General features: G+C 46.2%; 1 protein-coding gene across 4 annotated transcripts in view; it reads left to right on the top strand.

The window, feature by feature from the left end:
* Positions 1-15,585, top strand: part of AFF1 (ALF transcription elongation factor 1) — a 176,264-nt gene that overhangs the window by 119,777 nt on the left and 40,902 nt on the right. For all 4 annotated transcript variants that reach the window (XM_077300973.1, XM_077300974.1, XM_077300972.1 and 1 more), the window contains 4 exons: positions 9,171-9,215; positions 10,679-10,765; positions 12,075-12,111; positions 13,799-13,850. In XM_077300973.1, coding sequence (XP_077157088.1) covers positions 9,171-9,215; positions 10,679-10,765; positions 12,075-12,111; positions 13,799-13,850 — 221 coding nt within the window. The remainder of the gene's footprint in view (positions 1-9,170; positions 9,216-10,678; positions 10,766-12,074; positions 12,112-13,798; positions 13,851-15,585) is intronic.

Genomic DNA, 15,585 nt, shown 5'->3' with positions numbered 1-15,585 from the left:
TCTGGCCTTACAAGGCTTGTGCTCAAGTTAACTTGGCAGATAGGGGTGAAATGAACACACTGCTGGCAATTAAGTGTCATTTTTCCCTTGTGGGGTAATCAATCAGGCCCAGCCAAAAAAAGGAGAGAGAGAGAGAGAGAAAGATCCAGCTCCACGTGGCAAGTCAATCTGTATTCCCAGTTTTTAAATAAAAACATAATCCCAGTCCTGCTGGAAATGGAATTTAAGTAAAAATATCCCCAAATGCAGATGTCTTGGCCATCGCTGACTTGAAGACTGACCCGAACAAAGCAAAGATAGCCGCTTAGATCACCTGTGCCTTTTCCGATCATAAAAGATGCAACAGGAGATCGTGGAAAGGCAGCTGTAAATTGTAGGGACAGATTTCAGGTTTATAATCTTCTCTGCCAGCTCCGAATAAATAAAAATCCAGAGAGCATTAGACATTCCAGGCAGAAAGAGAGAAACACAAGCTGGAGGAAAGGAAAAAATAACATTAAACTTACAGTTCTGGGGGCCAGGATATACATTGTGGTACAAAGGGCTGTCAAGTCACAGCTGATTTATGGCAACCCTGTAGGTTTTTCAAGGCGAGAGACCAGTGGTGGTTTGCCATTGCCTTCCTCCATGTCATGACCCTGATATTCCTTGGAGGATTGCCATCCAGATACTAGCCAGGGCCAACTGGCTTAGCTTCTGAGACCTGACAAGACTGGGCTTCTTGGGGTCCAGACAGCACATGCCTTAAATCTCGTCTATTATCTGTCCCCTTTTGTGGCTACAAACCCTGGCTTACTGCCAAGGGATACCATCTCCTTTCCCATCAACTTCTCCATATCCCTTTTGTTAGGGAAGCCTCCAATGCTTCATAAATCAGCTAATCACCCTCCTGTTCAATGGGGCAGGTTGTAGCTTGTCCCCAAGCCGATCCCCTGCACTCCACTCATTCAGCTCCCAGATGGAGAACTGCTTTCTCCGTCTCACACTTTGTATCCTATGCTTCCTCCAAGAACATTAGGATGGCATGCATGCTGCTTTCCCACTTTCATCTCACCTCCATGTGGATTTCTACACAGCCCCATAAAATAGGCTAAATTGAGAAAGTGACTAGCCCAAATATCACCTAGGTTGTTGAGCGGGGAGAGAAACCTGCCATAAACCACAGCATCATACTGTGCTGTGTGCCCTGTTGCTTACAAGGATGTGTAGATGCTGTTTTAACCCCTCCTCCCATCCCATTCAGAAACACACACCCCAGTACATCTCAATTTTTGTCATCTTGTACATAATTCTGAGCTTTGCCATCAGGGTGTAGATAAAAAAATTCACACATTGGGGCCAGTTATGAATGGCAGCAAATGTTCTTAAATTTAACGTTGGGTGGGTAGATGTTAATAATAGAAGGCCAGCATGGTGTACTGGTTAAAAGTGGCAGCCTCTAATCTGAAGCCAGGTTTTATTCCCTGCTCCTCCACATGCAGCCAGCTGGGTGACCTTGGGCCATTCACCGTCCTGATAATGCTGTCCTGACGGAGCAGCCTTGTCTGAACTCTCAGCGTCACCTACCTCAGAGTGGGTCTGTTGTTGGGAGAGGAAGGGAAGGTGATTGTAAACAGCTTTGGGGTGGCAGGTTACAGTAGATGAGCAATAGGGTGGTGAGTGTCCTGCATAGTGCAGGGGGTTGGACTAGATCAGGGGTAGTCAACCTGTGGTCCTCCAGATGTTCATGGACTACAATTCCCATGAGCCCCTGCCAGAAAACACTGGCAGGGGCTCATGGGAATTGTAGTCCATGAACATCTGGAGGACCACAGGTTGACTACCCCTGGACTAGATGACCCATGAGGTCCCTTCCAACTCTATGATTCTATAATTCCTTCAGGCAGTGAAAGCGGGGGATAAAAAACAATGCTTCTTCTTCTTCTAAATATCATATCGGTTGTCCAGGGAGCTCAGCAGCTGTTTCAGCCTATATAGCCCTGGCTAACCCAAGCTCATCAGAGGCTGGAAACTAAGCAAGGCCAGTCCTGGTTAGTACTTAGATGGGAGACCACTGAGGAAGGTCAGGGTCCCTTTGCAGAGGCAGGCAATGGCCAACCACCTCTGCTCATCTCCTGCCTTGCAAAGGATCATCAGTCGGTTGCAAGTTGGCGGCACTTCATTATTATCTAGCTAAGCCAAAATGGCTGCCAAGTTTTTCTAAGACAAATCAGATGAGAATTCAGCGGTTGTTTACTCCACTCAGCCACTGAAAAAATGTTCAGTGCGGGGAGAAAAGTGGGCAGGCATGAAGATTGCAGAGGAGGGGGGGAAAGGGTGTATGTGTGTGTAAGCACAGCCAGAAAGGAAGGAAAATGAAAAGAATGGGAAATGAGAATGGGGGTGAAGCCCCCGCCTCCAGGACTCTGTGGGTTTCCCTGCTGTACAGTGTCATAGACAAAAATTGCACGTTCTTGGTGAGATGCTGCAGCCCACATGTAGCTCTTACGGGTAGTGCTGCACCGTTCTAGTGTTCGCATCAGGCTGGAAGATATTTTAGTTGCATGTGTGGTCCACTGGAACACAGTCTTGAACTTTGGCTCTGGCCAGTGTTGGCTCAAGCCATGGCCTCTCTGGGTGGCCACTCCCTCTGCACCTCCATTCCCAGTCTGTCAAAGAAGAACAGCAGTGTATTTCTACACAGGGTTGGCAAATTAAAACGATAACAACTGCAAGGCACCCCAGACATTAAAACTGTTCTGCAAGCAACAACAATCATCACCCTTTCCCCCCAAGCACCTGTACTTAAAAGTAGTTTTGTGTGAATTTAAGGTGACATGTATTTGGAAATCAAGCTATTTGCTTACTCAACTAATTTTCAACATAGTGGGCGCCGTGTTAAGATGGGTAGGCGGGCAACAGTTTGTCTGCTGTGCTCCTAAAAGCCTGAGGGGTCATATCCGTGTCACCTTCTGAAGTGTCTTCATGAGTTTGGGAATGGCTTGAGCAAGTGTAATGTAATGAATTTGTTGTCTTTGGGGGTGTTTTTTTAAAACCTTTGTGGCTTCATTAATTTGCATTTGCAGGCGGCTTTAAACCATGGAACTACCGGGGCCTACTAGTACAAGCAAAACATAAAATACAGAGTACCGTATTATCTTAGCGGCGGAAAATTCCAGGATCACTCCTTGGCATTTCGAGTTACAGGTCTGGGTTGACGGGTCCTGGGATCTATGAGAGCTACTGCTAGCTATTGCATGATACCAGGCTAGATAGAACATGGGGCTGATTTGGTATTAAGGTGCTTCCGTATGTACAAACAATTGCTGGATGGGTGCCTCTTTGTCTCCCTGTTTTCTGTTAGTCAGTCATAGAAGCTGTTAGACTGGGTTCAGAAATGCAGATGAATGAAGTCATAGAGTCCTGCCTGGGCTGTGCCACTCCAGGCTTCCAGTTTTGAATGTTCTGTTACATAACACACACACACACACACACACATGTGCCACAAGTGGGTAGCCATCTTGGTCTGAAGCAGCACAAGAAAACAAAATCAGAGTCCAGTCAGTGGCACCTTTAAGACCAGCAAAGACCAACAAGGCGTGAGCTTTCGAGTGCAAGCACTCTTCCTCAGACTAAGAACTACCATCACGAGAGTAGGACTATAAAGTTATTTCGGTTAAGTTAGTAAACTTTTTCACAGCATTCAAATACAGCCATACGATAAGTCTTTGCTAAAGCAGCCAATCAGTCCCCTTGAATTCAGTTATAGTTCACAAAAACAGAGGAGAAATAAAACTGTCTATGCTAGTGACTAATAGCTTACACTTTACCATTTGTTGCTTGCCCCATCTGTCTCCACCCAAGTGTGAAATATTCCTGCCAGTAGAAGCTGAGTGTGGCATGCACAAACGCACACAGGTACTGTCTGAAGTTTGGTGACTGCAAATGGAAGGCATTTCTGTCAGTGGAATAGAAGTTTTCTGTCTCTTCCCTTCCTGGTTTGTGAGGGACAGGATCAACACGGAACCTGGGGGTGGGTGGGGGGTGAATTGTGGGTTTCAGCAAGAGGGGAATGTGTACTTCTAACCCACCCACCCACCCTCGTTTGAATGTGTCTGAATGTTACCAGTGTTAAAAACTTCCTGCAAACAGAAAATTAGCATAGGTGTGATCCATTAAGACCAGTAGTTTAAAGTGATGCATTTCATTCCACCCCATCACTAATGCATTTCCCCTGCAGGTGCAAAGCAGTCCTTGGCCCTGGTTCTCTTCCACGCGCCCTCATGCAATAACCACGTTATTGAAAAGAATTGTTTGCTGCATTTATACTTTTTCTTCAGTGGGGACCCAGAGCAGCTTGCATTGTTCTGCCCCCTTCCATTTTTTTTCTTGTGACAGTCTGGCAAGGTAGGTTAGGCTCACAGTGTGTGACTGGCCCAAAGTCCACCCACCCAGCACAATTCCAGGCAAAATAGGGATTTGAACCCCTAATCTGACCCTCCAGCCACTGTGCCCGTTGGTTCTGTGCCGTTATTCTCCTGATGATAGGAGGATAAAAGTAGAGTTGGGTTTTATACACTGCTTTTCCTGCAGGAGTCCCAAAGCGGCTTACAATCACCTTCCCCTCCTCTCCTCACAACAGGCACCCTGTGAGGGAGGTGGGGATGAGAGAGCTCTGACAGAACTGCTCTGTGAGAACAGCTCTGACAGGAATGGAGCCAGCCCAAGGTCACCCAGCTGGCTGCATGTGAAGGAGTGGGGAATCAAATCTTCCTATCCAGATTAGAGTCTGCCACTATTAATCAAGAACCTGTCTCCCCTACTATTAAACCTTATGCAAATGTTACATTCCCTTCCTCATTAACCCATTGTGCAAGTGAATAAAAAGGAAAGAAATGGGGTCTTGAAAAGGGAAGGAGGGGCTGGCTTTAACTGTGGATTTTGGTTGGATGCTTCCGGTCACATAGGGAAGATAGTCTCCAAAGAACATTTCTTAGCTGAAAATAGATGCTCCCTCCCCATGGTAAGATATAAAGTATTGTGTATCTAGGAGGATGTATTGCTTTATAGGCATTGTAAATGTCAAACCATGGAGGTTTGGTTGTTTATTTAAGCATTTTTTGTTGCAGAGAGCAGGAATGGACATGTATCTCACCCTTGTTTATGGAAGGATAATTCAAAATGCAATAGGCAGTCTATGCCAGTGGTTAAGATGATACATTAACAGGAGAGTCCCTGGTTCAAATGCTGAGTGCATAGAATATTCTGTTCTATGAATGCAAATAAGCTTTGGTCTTTCCTTGTCTACTTCTGAGCCATTTCTTCCTCCACCCAACTGGTTTTAAAGCAACACTGTCTTTTGAACATTCAACAGTCCTTGCAAAAGTTTCTATTAAATTTATTTATATTTATATACCGCTGCTCACAAATGTCTCACGGCGGTTTACAGATCTCAATAAAAACACAATAAAATCTCCTAACAGTACCCTTAAAAAAATATAACAGTACAAACATATAACAATGTAAGCGAGATGGCAAACAGTATGTTACCAGCCCAAATCTGCAAGTGGGTGGCTTGCTCTATTACTGGGGGAGGAGGAGAATTCACTTAGAAATAATAATTGTAATCCAGTGGGTATCCTGTTGGATAGTCCAGGCTGGCCCAATCTGTGAGATCCCCGAAGCTAACCAGGGTCAACCACAGTTAATATTTGGATGGGAGACCACCAAAGTAGTCTAGGGCAGGGGAAGTCAACCTGTGGTCCACCAGATGTCAATGGACTACAATTCCCATGAGCCCCTGCCAGCATTTGCTGGCAGGGGCTCATGGGAATTGTGGTCCATTGACATCTGGAGGACCACAGGTTGACTACCCCTGGTCTAGGGTTATAATGCAGAGGCAAAACACCTCTGAATGTCTAACACAACCCCACAGGGGTCACAATGGGTCAGCTGTGACTTGATGGCACTCTTCCCCCCCCCCTGTCCAGTACACTTTTGGATCTCTGCCATGCTCAGACTGCCCCATCAGTCTCCCTGCTTTGCAGAGCATTCTAGGCTGAGCTCCCTTTCAAAAACACTCGGATGATTTTATCTGATATAAACATACCTATCCGTAGTTGAAAACTGGAAAGACTGCCGTGCCAGTGTGCCATTGAAACCCCCCCCCCTGCTTTCTCCCTGCCCATGCTAATTCACCTGGGATGGGGTAGCTTGGCCCGGTTTCAAAGCATATATTCCACTGTTTGCCTTTCGTTGGACTTTATCTCTGAATGTATGCTAAAAGCTACACCGATGTTTTGTGGTGCTCGTGCTTCAAGGTTGAACAACAGAGGCCAAGCTTTCCTTGCACGCTGTCTGCAAATTCTAACCCCCGACGTCTCCCTTGGCAAAGAAGAAGCTAGGTTACACCTGCAAAGATGTGTTGACTGAATTTGGGCAACCACAGCTGTTGTGTGTGTCGTCCCCCTCCCCCCCCCATCCCCCTGGGTGCAAAGGGGCTCAGGGTTTGCATGGGATGCTGGCCTTAGCAGCTCAGCTTTTGGGTTCATTAGCATTTCATTGCCTGGCCAATGCCGTGAACAACTTTAATTATTTGGATTGTTTATTTAATTCACATGCAGCAAGCATCCGTGCCTGTGTCTGTGAAGCCCCTGAATATATGTTCAGGCTCTGCTCTCAACTATTTTATTTATTTTTATTTGTTTATTGTTATTTATATACTGCCCTCCCCTGAGGCTCAGGGCAGTTTACAGGAAACAGGAAAAAAAGATACAGATAACGTATGGTAATATCAGCTGATAACAGCAATAACGTTATTACAACAATAACCTTAACATGATAATAACAATAACATTAGAGAATGGTGGAACTGCAAAAGAGTCTCAGCTCAACTCTTACTGAGACTCAGTGGGTTAGGCAGATTGGTAGCAGTCGTAGTAGGAAAGGGGAGGGGGGAACAAAAGGGAACAAAAACCCAACCTTAACAAAGTCAGGAATTCAAGGTAAAGGTAAAGGTATCCCCTGTGCAAGCACCGAGTCATGTCTGACCCTTGGGGTGACGCCCTCTAGCGTTTTCATGGCAGACTCAATACGGGGTGGTTTGCCAGTGCCTTCCCCAGTCATTACCGTTTACCCCCCAGCAAGCTGGGTACTCATTTTACCGACCTCGGAAGGATGGAAGGCTGAGTCAACCTTGAGCCGGCTGCTGGGATTGAACTCCCAGCCTCATGGGCAAAGCTTTCAGACGGCTGCCTTACCACTCTGCGCCACAAGAGGCTCTTAGAATTCAAAAGTTGAGCTATAAATCAATATATCATTATAACAATTATTTATTAAAGTGCACCAATATTAGGTTAAAAACAAAGTAAAACCAATATATAAAAACTGTATATAAAAACTATAGAGATCGAACTACAAATGGACAGACCAAATACATTTTGACCCTACTGGGTCTTCTTCAGTGGTCAATAATAATATTAAATAATGCAGTCTTATCTAAAACCAATTGTGAGGTATAGCTGGGTGGTCAAGGGAAATCTGTTAGGTGTAGCCGCAATAAACACTGGCATAGTGTTTCTTTTTGGAGCCCCATCTTCTAAGATATGTAATATCTAGGAACACCACTCTCATCTATTGTTTTCCTCTGCATAGAGAGTGCATCCCATGTGTGTCAGAGAAAAATTGGTATGATGTCATGGAATGTTCAAGCAATATCCTGGCACACATGCTTAACAACTGGCATACCTAATATGAAGGAGGGGCAGTTAGAGGTTCACAATCTAGGGACTGGAAAGAGAAGGGGCCGGAAGGATATATGACGAGGAGGAATAGGAAGCTGAGGTAAGGATCGGGAAGCAGAGAGAGTGGGCAGAAAACCTTCCGCTGAGAAGCGACCAGATAATGATCACTGGGAATGGTGGAGAGGAGAGACCAAACCATTGGGACCAGAGATGCTAGACATGTGAGGAGATCTCTGAATTTTCCCTATCCATTGATAAAGGATCCACTAAACTTTTGGTAACATCACATGGAGCTCTCCAATCAGGGTCCAGTTACTGGAGCCAGTTTGGTGTAGTGGTTAGGAGTGCGGACTTCTAATCTGGCATGCCGGGTTCGATTCTACACTCCCCCACATGCAACCAGCTGGGTGACCTTGGGCTTGCCATAGCACTGATAAAGCTGTTCTGACCGAGCAGTGATATCAGGGCTCTCTCAGCCCCACCTACCTCACAGGGTGTCTGTTGTGGGGAGAGGAATGGGAAGGCGACTGTAAGCCACTTTGAGCCTCCTTCGGGGAGAGAAAAGCGGCATATAAGAACCAACTCTTCTTCTTCTTCTTCTTCTTCTTCTACTACTACTACTACTACTACTACTACTACTAGCTGTTTCTTCTCTAAGCTTTACAGGGGGGGGGGCACTTATTCCTTTTCCTCTGCTGCATACTAGTTTACCGCTGAGTGTTCAAAGCCCTAGCTAAACGTGGGATCAACATGCTGCATCCTAGCTGAGACTTGCCTTCTGCGCCTTGACAGGGGAGTGCAAAGGACTGCGCCCGCAAGAAAACGTCGGGGCGCTGTGCGTGGGCGTGGTGGACAAAGGTGAATTTCTGAGTGTTTCTGTAACAAAGCAGTGGGTGTGGCCGTAAGATCCTGGAAGAGAACAGGGAAGAGACTTGAGCCGTGTTCGCACCAGCCGGTGTTCCTCCGAGGGGCAGCCTCCTGCAATAGCGGTTACTTTGTGCGCGCGGCCTGACCGGAGGCAGAGATAACGACAGGAAAGGCGCGATTGTAAGGCTCCATTCTTAGGATGCAGCTCCAGAACTGGATCTGCTACATGGTTTAAAAATGAGGCACTTGCCAGATGCTGGGAGCATTACTGTGTGTGGGGTGGGGAAAGTGGGGACATCCACATCTCCATCTGGTCAAATAGCATCCTTAATATTTGGCTGAGGGATGAGTGTGGATCTGCCTATGGTAGACTTCCAATGGATTGGGGGTGTGGTTTATCTGGGAAAGTTTTTTTCCTCTTAGAACACAAACTGTTCATGTGCAGAGTTTTTTTTTTTTTTTTTTTTGCAGGACACATTGAATACCCCTTTTCAAGAGTTTCTCTCTTGTTTATATTTCTGCTTTTGAATTTGCCACTGATCCTTCGACTAATCACGCTCATTTTTTCTTGATGTATTTCAGCAATCCTTCTCCAATGAAGTCCATTGCGTTGAAGAAATTTTAAAGGTGAGTGTTTTGCTGGTGATCGACATAAGCTTGGCGAGAGAACCTTGGGGCGTGGACCTACCCATTTCTGCGAAACAGGAAGGGGTAATTTCCTGATTCTGTTGTCTGTTCCCTGGTGGAAAACCAAAGATTGTTTCTCTGGCCAAAGCAGGGCAAGAGAGAGAGACAGCAACGCACTCCAATAAAAAAACCGCAGGTGATGCAGCCAGAGTACTTTACCTTGATCCTTGTTTCAAGATCCAGAGCAAAACATTGCGTTTGATTCTTTAAAAAATTGCTGACACCATGAGCAAGAAACATAATTCTACTCCCCAAATAATATCTCCATGTGCTGCTGGTGGATGAGAACAGTGGTGATAAACTCTAGCATACTGTTCGAGGCAATGCCAGAAGGGCTCTTTTGATCATTGTCTCAGGGGTATACTGCCCCTGTATGTGGTGGCTCTCTTTAGTTACTGCATCCAGCAGTTGCTGATAGACCAGTTTTGGGTGAATGAGGCTAATCGTTTTCTTTTTAAAAATACCCTCACCAAATCTTGTGGTAGCAAAGGAATATATAGGCAAACAGCATCAGCCAGGGCAGCAAATCTGTGCTTCCTTTAATCTGTTTATTTATAAGATTTTATTTAGATTTAGAAGAAGATATGCTTCTTATATGCCGCTTTTCTGTACCTGAAGGTGTCTCAAAGTGGCTTATAATCACCTTCCCTTTCCTCTCCCCACAACAGACACCCTGAAGTAGGTGAGGTTGAGAGAGCCCTGATATTCCTGCTCAGTCAGAACAGCTCTATCAGTACTGTGGCAAGCCCAAGGTCACCCAGGTGTCTGCATGTGGGGGAACAGGGAATCAAACCCGGTTCGGCATATTAGAAGTTGGCACGCCTAAGCACTACACTTGAGCTAAATAGGGCAGCATCAAGTTGCAAAATCCATATAGCAGGCAATCAGCAGGATGAACAAGCAGCCAGATCTGCCCAGGCAGCCCACCAAGTGCTAAGGATGCCAGCCTCCAATTGGGATCTGGTAATCCCCCGGAATGACAGCTCTGTTCCAGACATCAGAGATCAGTTTCCCTGGAGCAACTGGAGATTTTGGAGGGTGGACTCCATGGCATTGTGCCCCAGGGAGGTCCATGTGCTCCCCAGGCTCCATTACAAATCTCCAGGAATTTCCCAGCTTGGCTCCAGCAACCCTCCGGCCAAGAGGGACGTGACAGCCCTACCAAATGCCCTCTGAGGCAAAGCCAAAGTCTGGAAACATCAGCAATTGAGCCAGAAGTTCCTTTGTCCATCCCTTCGTTTAGAGAAGGGAGGACTTCACGAACCGAACCACAATGGGACCATAGCATGTCTTTGCTGTCTTCGAATGCTTCAGGTTTTCCAGGCTCCCCAAGCTTGTGGTTCGGACAGGTAGAGATTAATTAGTGTTTAAAGTCTGTTTTTTTGTTCTCGACACCTCCCTAGGAGATGACCCATTCATGGCCGCCTCCTTTGACAGCTATCCATACTCCTAGCACAGCTGAGCCTTCTAAGTTTCCTTTTCCGGCAAAGGTAAAGACGCGCCTTTCCATCCTGGTCAGTTATAACTGGTTATAAGTATGCATAGCTTTTCAGGTGGGTAAAGGCCACTCTGGTCTGAGGTAGAGCAAGGTTTGAGGCCAGTAACACCTTGAAGACCAACAAGGTTTCCAGGGTCAGAGATTTTCTTGTATGGGTTGGAGTTAATAGATTTTTATATAGTTTTTAAATGTTTTAAATATTTATTGGGTGATACGACCATATCACCTCTTGTGGCGCAGAGTGGTAAGGCAGCAGACATGCAGTCTGAAAGCTCTGCCCATGAGGCTGGGAGTTCAATCCCAGCAGCCGGCTAAAGGTTGACTCAGCCTTCCATCCTTCCGAGGTCGGTAAAATGAGTACCCAGCTTGCTGGGGGGTAAACGGTGATGACTGGGGAAGGCACTGGCAAACCACCCCGTATTGAGTCTGCCATGAGAACGCTAGAGGGCGTCACCCCAAGGGTCAGGCATGACCCAGTGCTTGCACAGGGGATACCTTTACCTTACGACCATATATGGTCATGTCGACCTGCACCCCCCCCTCCCAAAATGCCCAATGATGGGCCTGGAGGGGATGGGAATGGGCGTGTCCACAGCTCTGCTTCCCAACCATGTTCTACGCAATTGCGCCACTTCTGGGGCTTCTTGAAGCCCGGAAAACGTTTCAGGGGCTTCTCAATGGTAAAATAGTTGAGAAAGGCTGCCTTCCATCTCGGAAATCTTGATAGTCTTTAGACTCAAATCTGGCTCAGGCAGCTTTTCAGCTTCTTTTCAAACACTTGGCTAGAATGTTGGAAGTCGTAACAATTTCATTAAAAAGGCCATATTAAAGAACAGAGCGTGCAGATTTCAAAGGGTGTCATTTGCTTGAAAATGGATCCCATGTTTGTTTTTGCCTCAGTTTTGATTTGCATGGGTTTCCTAACACAAGCCATGCTGATTCGTCTCGCACATCATCCTGTTTCACGTGGCGTCCTGTTTCAAACTCATGTGTTTGGGATCATCTCTTGTTCTTTTTTCTTTTCTTTTTCTTTTTTTGGTATCATTTTGCACAGTTTATTATGGATCGTTTGCAAGCTTCCTAGAAGCATCATATGGGCAGAGGACAGAACCAGACTTCTTTGAGCACATTTTAAATCATAGTAGCTTAAAAGGTTCATTGCATTTTCCTCAGTGAAGTTCACACCAGCCCTGCAAAATAGGCTTGTACCGTCCCCATTTTGCAGGCAAGAGCGTTGAAAGGTCATGGCAGAGCCGAGGTTGGAGCTGGTGCTAAAATCTTTAAATTTCCCTTCTTCCTAGGAATCCCAGCATGCTGGATCAGTAATACAGAGCCAGAGTGAGTAAAATTACTTAAAAAGCAGTCTGCTGTGGTTGCTTTGGTAGAATCTGCTGTATCCTACTGTGCTGTGATTATTTCAGTGGGGACTGGAGGGGGGGAACCCAAAAAATGTCTGGAAGGAGGATAGCGGTACACAGCGGTGTTGCTTGGTGGGCTTGAGCCCCGTGTACGTGAGATCCGTTACAAACATGACTTTACAAGCAGGTGACCCTATGAGAAATGGCAAGGCATCCTCCCCTTGCCCCCTGCCCACCGCTTGCCCCCTTCCCATCATTGTTCTCATCAACTTGAGTTGGGAGGAGGCCTCGGTGTCCCACCGGGTTGCTAATGGCAACTCAAAATTATTCCCAGTCCTGCACAATGAGTTTCTGGGGCTTCGGATGCCATTTTGGGTTGCTGCGGCAACTCAGCAGATGCTGCGGCGTGCCACTCCCGTTGTGCCGCTGCAGAGAGCACATCTGATGCGGGGTCCTTGACGGATGGCATGGGACCGTAGTGGCAGGCCCAGCAGCAGGGCAGGAGGCAGAAAAAGCAGAAAAGACAACCTCCAATGGTACCCGAAGCCTTGCAAAACCTCAGACGGTGTTTGGGTTGTCTTTGCAACTTTATGTGCCATGACCCAGCTGCATTCGTCCCCTTTTTATTGGGGGGGGGATTTGGGATTTAAAGGAGGAAGTTGCCTTTTGCAGCATACCTGGGGATCTTCCCTCTTTGCAATCTGCCCCTCTTTGCAACTTGTACAGGTTTCTCTATCTGAATATGGACCAGCACTTTGAAATCAAAATAGAGCAACCAGTCAATAATCCTGCAATATGCCTAATAGTGGTTTTGTTCAGGTGTAGTCAACCTGTGGTCCTCCAGATGTCCATGGACTACAATTCCCATGAGCCCCTCCCAGAATTTGCTGGCAGGGGCTCATGGGAATTGTAGTCCATGGACATCTGGAGGACCACAGGTTGACTACCCCTGGTTTAGTTGACTGAAAAGGTTCTCCCAAGTTAGTAACCTACTAGTTGATGTTTTAATGTTGTCATTTACTTTTAATGCAAGTATTTATTGCAAACTGCAGGTGGGAAATCCTATGTTCTTGGGAGACAGGCAGGGAGGGAGGCAAAGGAGGAGGCAAAATGCTTATTAATGTCTGCTGAAATGCATGGGCATGTCATGTAAAATCAAATTACGATGTTTTTCTTTAGGATTTTTTTTTCTCAGAACTAGAATCGGGGGTAGTCAAACTGCAGCCCTCCAGATGTCCATAGACTACAATTCCCATGAGTGAATGCTGGCAGGGGCTCATGGGAATTGTAGTCCATGGACATCTGGAGGGCTGCAGTTTGACTACCCCTGGACTAGATATACTCATGGGGAGATTTTAAAAACACACACAAACCACTACGCTGTGCATTACATTCTGTAAACAGAGGGACTATTTAGAAGCACAGAAAGAGATGCAGAAAAAAATGGGATTCTACTTCAGTGGGGGAGGTCACCCACAGATAGTTAGGTCACCTCTAGCCTCCGGTGTCTCTCAGCAGTCGTAGCAATGTCCTAACTGTTTACCATGATGTTAATCCAGTATATCATACGTATAAGATTACCAGAGTGGAAAAGAGAATCTGTGCAGTACAAAACATATTGTATGCAAAGCCTGAAACAATTACTGCTTCCTTTCTTTTTTCTTCAGGGCAGTATGATGCACCTTCTAAAACATTGTCTGTTTCTCAGCAAGGGACATCGTAAGTAGCTAAACTTTATTTTCTTGTGTACTTGAAGAACAGTTACAGAAGCTAGGATGAGTGGGCCTTGCTTTGCTGGGAGAATGTCTCCTTAAATATATAGATGACCTCTTTAGCACCTTCTGGTATCATAAGACTTTGAATTCTAGCATAATAGGCTGTTTTCCCCTCAGTGTAGTTTGCCTTTCCCATCACCTGACCCTTAACTGGGGATACAAAGGATTGAACCTGGGACCTTCTGCATGCCTTGATATTTTGCCACTAGGCCTCTCAAATCAAACGCTGCTCCCCTGTTTTAAAGCCTATCTTTCATATCCACATGGTTGTGAAAACTGTGCCTTTGAAGTGTGCTATTTCATTTTGAGTTTTCAATTGAGTTGAGTTGAAATTCTGTGCTGACATGACATTTCTTGGAATACAAAATACAACTTTGATTTAGATCGAGACAGGTGGCCATATTATTCTGTCTGTAACAGTAGAAAAGAACAAGAGTCCAAAAGCATCTTGAAGACTTAACAGAATTCGTGGCAGGGCATGAATCTTTGTGATCCCCTACTCACTTCTTCAGATACCACCAGAATGAAGAAGTGAGCAGGGATTCCTGAAAGCTCATACCCTGCCACAAATCTTGTAGTCCTTAATGTGCTATTGGACACTTGCCCTTCTCTAGCCTTGATTCAGTCATGATCAAGGGCATGTATGAATGTGGCTCCTGCCACTTGGTATGTTGAGAACTCCATAAAACATATGGTGCTTCCATAAAATGCCTGCCGGGGAAGCACTGTTTGCATGTCTATGGAGCTACCACACAGGGTGTGAAAGAAGAAAGAAGAAGAGTTGGTTCTTATATACCGCTTTTCCCTACCCGAAGGAGGCTCAAAGCGGCTTAGTCGCCTTCCCATTCCTCTCCCCACAACAGACACCCTGTGGGGTGGGTGAGGCTGAGAGAGCACTGATATCACTGCCCGGTCAGAACAGTTTTATCAGTGCCGTGGCGAGCCCTAGGTCACCCAGCTGGCTGCATGTGGGGGAGCGCAGAATCGAACCCAGCATGCCAGGTTAGAAGTCCGCATTCCTAACCACTACGCCAAACTGGCTCTCTTAGCAGGTTAGTTCTTTCATTAGCTCTTGATTGAGTTACTTTGGTTTCCACATACTGGGGATATGTGGTGGGACTTGGGACCCTGATTTCAGTGGGGAGGTTAAAAGGCCCAAGCTGGTAGTGGCGGGAATACTTGCATGATTGGCAAACCACATGGCTGTTAAAATCCCCATTGTTTGTCCATATTTGGAATGTTGTCCCTAGGGAAACCACCATCCAGGATTCTGTAGATGAAGCAACAAACTGAAGTCAGGGATTGAAGCTAGTGGCCATCACTTGGGAGATCCTCTTGTCTTGCCTCTGCCAGGAATTGACTAACTGGCCTTTGGCAAGCCATTTGTACGGGTGGTGGAAAGTGTCAGCTGACTTACGGTAACCCCACACCATTTCCGAAAATCAAGACATGCCCCGAGGAGGTTTGCCATTGCTTGCTTCTGTGGCACCGCCCTGAACTTCTTGGTCGTCTCCCATCCAAGTAGTCAACAGGACTGACCTTGCTTAGCTTCCAAGTCATGGTGAGATTGGGCTAGACTGGTCCATCCAAGTGAGGTCCCATCTGTAACACAGGGACAATAATCCTAGCCTATGCTCTGGGGCTGTTTTGAGGATTTCTATCATTATGTTGGTAATGTC

The sequence above is a fragment of the Paroedura picta genome, chromosome 10 (assembly GCF_049243985.1).
Source record: "Paroedura picta isolate Pp20150507F chromosome 10, Ppicta_v3.0, whole genome shotgun sequence".
In the NCBI taxonomy this organism is placed as follows: Eukaryota; Metazoa; Chordata; class Lepidosauria; order Squamata; family Gekkonidae; genus Paroedura; species Paroedura picta.
Note: the sequence above shows the minus strand (reverse complement) of the source record. Positions and strands in the feature narration are given on the sequence as shown.